The sequence below is a fragment of the Notothenia coriiceps genome, unplaced genomic scaffold (genome assembly GCF_000735185.1).
Source record: "Notothenia coriiceps isolate Sejong01 unplaced genomic scaffold, NC01 NC01_scaffold00002497, whole genome shotgun sequence".
Taxonomy (NCBI): domain Eukaryota; kingdom Metazoa; phylum Chordata; class Actinopteri; order Perciformes; family Nototheniidae; genus Notothenia; species Notothenia coriiceps.
Window position 1 is genome coordinate 1 of NW_011335198.1, and position 8,243 is coordinate 8,243.

Consider the following 8,243-nt stretch of genomic DNA (forward strand, 5'->3'; position numbering starts at 1 on the left):
TAATATAAAAAATGTACAATTGATTTTTCACAATAAGGCACCCCTGTATAGGCTGTATTTCTGTCACATTTCCAAGATAAACACCTTGACACCTTAATAATTTTTCTTCATAGCAGTGAGTGATTCAAAACCTCATCGATGGCTTCACTTTAGAAAGACTCTTTCTCTGACATTTACTGCAGGCCAAAGAAGAACGCTCCAACAATCATCCCCTGAAGATGTGTTTTAATCGTTGCCTGCTCACATTTAAATAGTTAATAAATTGTTATTCTAGTTTTCCATCTACAGTTTGCATGGTCTGGTGTAGAACAACTGAAAGGTAAGGAGAGTATTTGGTATTTCCTAACCCTAACCCTAACAGAATGACATTTCAAGTGGCTTTGAAACATCAATTTCTCTATGTTGAGATATGTACAGGGAATAATATTAAACAAATGAATGACTAAATCAAATTGGACTGATTCGAATAACTTTGAACCTTATTTTTCTCGGTGTAGACGGACTCAGACGTGAGCACTTCTAAAACCCTGGCTACAATTTGTAAATATCATAATATGCTAGAAAGTGCGATCTTTGGGGCTGATTTTGGACTTAATGCAGGAGTGTCCCATGGCCAGGGAGGCGTGTGGTGCAGTGGATTAGTGCGTTGGTGTTGGGATCAGGGGAGCACAGGTTCAAACTGCAGTCAGCATGTCGTTGTGTCCCTGAGACACTTCACCCCAAACTGCTCCTGTGGGGATTGTCCTCAGTAAGTCGCTTTGGATAAAAGTGTCTAACAAGTGACATGTATGTGTGTTAAACTACATTTGCAATCTAATATGCAAGTCATTTATGAGAATGATGTCCCAATCTATCAGTGTAATGGGAAAATAGTGGATTCTCCAAGCAGTTCTCTAACACTGTTTGTACCCTCATATGCATTAAATGTTATTTTTAGCCAGCCCAGGTCACGTATTATAGTACAAATCTGTGTTGGAGGACTTATACTATACAATAGTACAAAAGCAGTCCTTGTCTGCATGCTTGTTGATTTCCACCATTGTGTTGTCCGGAGGAATTACACAAACCAATGGCAGTGTGACTTCTGACTTGTTGGCGGTCTGTCTTTGTCTTTGTCCGGAAACACAGAGAGTGAAGTTCTGTTCTATCTCAATAGGTAGCATTACTCATTGTCTTAGGTAAAGAAAGGGAAACTGGTCGGACCAGGAAAGTTCATCGGAGAATGTCTTTTGAAACACGAAAATGACATTCTTCCAGCGTGAGTGAGGCGATGAAAAGTCAAACATTGAAAGGCTGTAGACCAGTTTCGTGGTTGCTGTCCATGTAGGCTTTGCATCATCTGCCGTGAAACATTTGGATTTTGTGCTTGTCTGCCAGCAGCATGGTGACATTATATTCGTAATCTCCGTCGTGGACTCCCGTGTGTCGGAAAGCTCCGGCCAAATGGTTTTCCTCCCAGTAGTGGTGCCAGTTTCCATACTGGTCTGCGCCAAACCCAAACACATTGACCTGGAGGAGAAGAGGAACAAAACGCAATGTGTCACAAACACAGTAGAACATCATGGATACACAGGGGTGTCCACACTTTTCACCGAGGGCCACATACAGAAAAATATACGAAGGGCCGGGCCACTCACGAGAGGCATACTGCTTCATAAGTTCAGTTATAAGTTGTAAAAATCAATCAAATGTAGGTAAATTATGGTTGATATTGATGAAAAAAGCTCTCTGTAGGGTTTCATTTATCTGTTGGCAGCTCATTCCTTAAAACAGAAGTCTCAGATTGATTATAATAAGGAAAAATATGAAGGGTAGATTTCAAGGTTGTTATGGAAATGTATTTTTGGGCTTTTTTCTTATCAACTAAGATTTGTTAGAACATGTTTTCAACTTGAATTGACTGAATTTATTTGAAAATTGGGCCTACACACATGAATACTGTATTATATAATTGAACATATGTATTTAAGAAGTCCAATAGCAGATGTTTAATTTGTGGGCCATATTTTATTTAATATTATACTTTTGGAATTTGTTGAGGGCCAATTCAAAATGGTCCGTAGTTTGGACACCCCTGCACTAAACACTTCATCATTAATGGATTTTTTCCAGCTTTCACATTATGTCAAAATCCTCTAAGAGTGGCTAATACTGGTCTTTAGATAAGGGTGCTGGAGAGACACTTCCCCAAAAAGCAAACAAGAGAGGTTGTTTAGTTTCAACTGAACTATTCACATCTCACACTGCACTGTAACTTTTATTCATGTATTTTTTCTTTTAATGATTATTTTATTATCTTAGCTTTTTAAAATGCCATTTTCTTAATGTCTTTCATTTTTTGAATTGCCTTGTGTTGAAAGGTGCTATATAAATAAACTTACCTTGCCTAGTTTAACTTTAAAAAATATATATCTATTAAACAGTAAACTTCAGTGGACTTTCCAGAAATAAAAACACAATCAAAAAACCAATATAACTATTCTGTTCAGGCAATTTACTGTCAAAAATAATTGACCAAATAATGCATAACATAATATGCTTAAGCTCAACATGATAAATGGCTCACATACACACACACACACACACACACACACACACACACACACACACACACACACACACACACACACACACACACACACACACACACACACACACACACACTTCCGACTGCAATGCAAATTATGTTTCTCAGGAATTTCAGCAGGAAGTGTTTATGAGGACTCACCTCGTCACAGATGTGCAGAGCGAGCAGTAAACTGAGGAAACCTGTAGAAGGATATCGTCCGTGACCTTCGAGCCAAGACTCGTAGACGTATTTGAGAAATGTTGGACTGTAAATCAACACCTGCAAAATAAATGGATTCGTTAAAAAGTCCTTTGTTATTTACTGTGTTGAAAAAGAAACAGACTGAGGTCAACATTTTGATTAATAGACAAAACCATGAACTTCACTAGTTTTTTGTTGTAAAAGATATTTTATGAAATGTTATATTTAAACATGCAAATTAGGTTTTATCCTATTAATTATTTTACCTTTGAATAATCCAGATTTAAGAGTATTTTTTGATTTGGTTGACATATTTTAGTCAAAGACTTCGACAGAGGAAGCAGCCTTACATTTTTCTATTGATTTTCACCATGTTTTACAAAAAAAGGGGTTTATTTAAATATTAAAAGCCTCTGTTTAAACCTTTAGAATACAGTCAGGACTTAATATACTACATGTTGTTAATGTTAGTGATACTAAAATGGAGATTTCTGCAACAGTATGAGAAAAAAACTCATTTAAAGTGAAGTGCACCTAAAAAATAATGAAGGATAGAATAAAATAAATAACGTCTGATCAAAAGTAAAACCATATTCAATTCAACAAACTGTATGTTAACCTCTCTTTGACTCACCTTATCTTTATTTGCCTTTATCCTTGATGTAACAGCTGTATATGTCCTGGAAGATAAGAAAAACATAGCAGGAGTGTAAACATTTGGGCTTAAATAAACTTGAATATCCTTGAAATCCTTGAAAAATTCGTCAATGAAAATGTTCAGTGTGAGCTTCTATGCATTTCTGACTTAACCTAGGACACGCGTTAATATACATGATGATTTAAAAAGAATAGGCTTAGTGTTAGGTCACATGACTGCTCAAATGTTGATGCTTTTGCATGTTGCATCAATCGTCACCTGAGGGCAGTGAGGGTGGAGTTGTTATAATTCCAGTTTGTTGGGAATGACATGGGAGACGACCTTCAAATGAGACGACATTCAAATAAAGTTTTGTGTTCAGTTCCCATATTTAAATGCTGCGATTTGCACAGAGAAAACCTGCTTGACAAAGTGTTAATACAAAGGGGGCTCTATAATTAGGCTCCTCCCTCTCCTGCAGTGTGTGTTATACAGATTTTTGTGAATGGTCTGCAAAGGTTAACATCCGTGTGTAGGGAGTTTCTCCCCCCCCCACGCCCTCTGTTTACTTCCATATCATAGTGTTGGGAAAATACTGAATGTACTCTTCCAATCTCGGAGTACACATGATAACAAGGGTATCCCAACTGTAGCTGTGTACATGACAGGATGTATTAGTTAGTGAAAAAGTCATAATGTTGAGAAAAAGTCATGATTTTGAGAAAAAGTCATAATTTTGAGAATTTGAGAAAAAGTCATAATTTTGAGGAAAAAGTCATAATTTTGAGGAAAAAGTCATAATTTTGAGGGAAAAGTCATACATTTTGAGATTTTTGAGAAAAAAAAATTATTTTGAGGAGAAAGTCATAATGTTTGAGATTTTTGAGAAAAAGTCATAATTTTTAGGAAAAAGTCAAGATTTTGAAAAAACAGTCTGGATTTTCAAAAAACATTTTGAGAAAAAAACTCTATTTTGTTCATGACAGGATGTAAAAGAACCGGCATTCCTCCATCTTGTGACTGTAACTCCCTCTCTTGGATATCAGCATGTGAAGGACACTGTTCAGGAACTAGTTGATGCTCTGTATGTGAAGACTACTTCCATTCTGGAGAGGATCACAAATACATGGATGCTGAGATTGAAGATCAAGACGGGGACCAGTGATATTTTTCTAACATAGTCACATCACTATGTAACACTTGCACTTCTGTTGGCTTGTTTTGTGTGTGATAGTACTGGAAGTAATATGCTGTAAAGTAGTGAAGTATTTTCTTGGAAGGAACTTCTGTTTAAAGGGGCCATATTAGGCTTTTTGTGGTTATCCCTTTCCTGTAGTGTGTTACAGTATATAGGTTTTCTGTGCATGTAAATGGTCTGCAAAGGCTAAAATCCCAACATTGACCAATCACAACAGAGCCGGAAAGCTAACCAATCGGAGAGGACTCTTTAAAGTAGAGACACTACATACTGATATACACCTGAACATCAGCAGGAGAGGACTCTTTAAAGTAGAGATGCTACATATTGATATGATCCGAGTCCATGCATTTGTTACTTCAAGGCTGGATTATTGTAACTCCTTATTATCAGGGTGTACAAAGAAGTCAGTCAAGTCGCTTCAGTTGATTCAAAATGCTGCAGCTTGTGTACTAACCAGAGTTAGGAAAAGGGACCACATTACTCCTGTTCTGGCTGCCTTACACTGGCTCCCTATAGAACACAGGATAGAATTTAAAATTCTTCTTCTCGCCTACAAAGCCCTTAATGGGCAGGCGCCATCTTACCTTAAAGAACTCATTATACCCTACTGTCCTACTAGGGCATTGCGTTCCAAGAATGCAGGGTTGTTGGTTGTTCCTAGAGTCTCTAAAAGTACAATGGGAGCCAGAGCCTTTTCTTATCAAGCTCCACTTTTGTGGAATCAGCTTCCAGTTTGTATTCGGGCGGCAGACACCCTATCCGTTTTTAAGAGTGCGCTTAAGACCTTCCTTTTTGATAAAGCTTATAGTTAGGGCTGATTAGATTCAGCCCCTAGTTTTGCTGATATAGGCTTAGTTTGTCGGGGGACATCTTACTTCTTCCTTTTCTCTGTCTATACCTGTGTACTCTCATGTTCCGATTAACCCAGCTTCCCCAAATTTCTTTCTTTTTGGTGTCTATATACGCCGGGATCCGGAGTCATGGATGATCCTGCAGTCCTGTGTCATGGATCGCGAGTCCTGGATCTTGAGTCGTGGCTGTGGTCCTGGATCATAAGTCCTGGATGGATATCCTCGTGGATTCATCTTCCTATTATACACACATGCATTTCCAAACATTTGGACTACCTATGTTGCAAATGTATTATCTTTTCAATTTACACACGACATCTATTGCACGTCTGTCCGTCCTGGGAGAGGGATCCCTCCTCTGTTGCTTTCCCTGAGGTTTCTCCCATGTTCCCCTTTAAACTGTGGGGTTTCTCCGGAAGTTTTTCCTTGTACGATGTGAGGGTCTAAGGACAGAGGGTGTCGTATTGTCATACTGATATTCTGTACAAACTGTGAAGTCCACTGAGACAAATGTAACATTTGTGATATTGGGCTATATAAATAAACATTGATTGATTGATTGATTGATTGAAAATGTAAACCCAGTATGTGCTCTTTAAAGCCACTAAAATATTCCACACTGTGCAGACTGAGTTTGAGAAGTAAATGGATGGCATACTAATGAGTGAAATGAAAAGTAATGATCACACTGTGAGATACCATCCTGACAAATCTTTCCAATTAAAGTTTTATTAAGGCTATTGCAATGTTACTCATTGAAATTCAAATATTATACAGACTGGCTTTAATGTGTTTCTGTACAATATAACCGGCCAACCATTTTGTCTTCATTTTTTGCTGAACGAATGGGAAAATGGCCGAGTGTCTACTGGTGCGTTAAATTATCCAGAACACTTAGCACTAATGTTATAAAATGCATACTTCCATGCGTGAAATGTTTGCATTGAGAACTGCAATCAGTCCCTTTGTCATTTTAAAGAGGCCCTTTTCTATTTAACAAGACGAGAAAATGTAAAATTCACAGCCCTCATTTGAGATTTAACGGCTGTTGGGTTAACGCTGACATTACTGCCAATACTGTGAAATGTAATGAGGCAGAAAGATTGCTTTGGAGTTGGACGACAACTATAGGAAACATTTGGATTCACTCGTCCTTATACAGTCTAACATGTTGGCACGTGTGAGTTATTGGCAGCTTTTTGAAAAAATGTTGGACGTCCAGTAATCAAGCTAATGATCACAGGGTCATTGAGAACGAAGTAGCTAATTGGATAAATGTACTGGAAGATTAACACAGAATGATTATTCTTATACAGCCATCTGACAAATAGGAATACTGAGTGAATGCTGTTATGACAATCTGCTAGTTGGAGAGTGTGAATGGATTTGTGGGGAAGCAACACACGATGCATAGTAATGAGTTCAAAGCTATTTAATATATAAGGACAGTTTTTGGATTTAATTGAGAAATGAAGCTCAGCACAAGTTCAACCAGGATGACCTTCTTTACTCTTCATTTACTATTTCCATGTCACTACTCTCTCTCCTCTCAACAAGTGATCGGGGGCGTCACTCCCCAGCTTAACCAATCACTTCGCTCTATTCTCACAAGCCTATCATTGCGCTACGCTAAACCTTTTAAATCTGCTCTCCCCTCTGACAGCTGTCATTTCAGGTGACTCGATGTAACCCTCCTCCACCCCTTTTCACCTCCTGTCCCTCTGAATCCAGGGTCGAGCTAAGCCCCTCCCCTTCAGACCGAACCCAACTATCCATTCACCACCACCAGGGTCAAGCTAAGCCCCTCCCCTTCAGACCGAACCCAACTATCCCATTCAACACCACCAGGGTCAAGCTAAGCCCCTCCCCTTCAGACCGAACCCAACTATCCATTCACCACCACCAGGGTCAAGCTAAGCCCCTCCCCTTCAGACCGAACCCAACTATCCATTCACCACCACCAGGGTCAAGCTAAGCCCCTCCCCTTCAGACCGAACCCAACTATCCATTCACCACCACCAGGGTCAAGCTAAGCCCCTCCCCTTCAGACCGAACCCAACTATCCTCCATTCACCACCACCAGGGTCAAGCTAAGCCACTCCCCTTCTCTATTATTAAGTACTGTAAACCGTCCCTTTCAAGCAACACCTCTCACATTAAACATAATCATTTGATCCATTGCATTTAAGGATATGGACGCAGCTTCATCATCAGATAAGTACACTTACTGTTTGATGGTTCCTGTGGTCAGAGCACTGATGATCCACTGCAGGTCTAGAGTTTTGAAAGGAACCAGCACCAGACACGTGTTGTTCTCCAGGTCTATCGCACTCTCTGGATACATGACATGATGTGTTGTTCTGGGTTGATACTGAGCAGGACCTGATAGTTGTTTTCTCTCGTTGGTTTTTCTTTTACCATTTTTTCCTGGGCATAGTGACGTAACGGGATAGGACTTCCACTATCAGGGAGTCCCCATTGACTTGCATAGAGATCCCTGAACGTTGGTAATAGACGAGTTGGGATGGCGGAGAAATGCTCTCCTCAGACCCATTCTCACAGCGTTATAAACCTTTTTCTTACTTAATATCAAGCCACACTTATTGTTTTTACTTCGGCTGTGAGTGTGTGTGTGCTCAGGATGAGTTCAGGCTGAGTTTCGCGGTGTCTCGTAGACCCCACGTAGCAACCAGGAAACGACACCAGTAATACAGCTCACACTGTCCGCTCCCGAGCCTCAAAGGGCGAAGCAGCGAGCCCCACAACGTCCCACCAACCCCAGGC

The 8,243-nt window shown here is 39.6% G+C and overlaps 1 protein-coding gene across 1 annotated transcript; it reads right to left on the bottom strand.

Annotated features, from left to right (window-relative positions):
• Positions 1 to 738: 738 nt before the first annotated feature.
• Positions 739 to 7,886, bottom strand: LOC104967821 (CMP-N-acetylneuraminate-beta-galactosamide-alpha-2,3-sialyltransferase 1-like; the record flags this gene model as incomplete). Its single annotated transcript, XM_010797355.1, has 4 exons — positions 739 to 1,509; positions 2,729 to 2,848; positions 3,405 to 3,450; positions 7,688 to 7,886. Coding segments are annotated over 4 exons (539 nt in total), but the record flags the coding sequence as incomplete, so codon positions are not given.
• Positions 7,887 to 8,243: the final 357 nt, after the last annotated feature.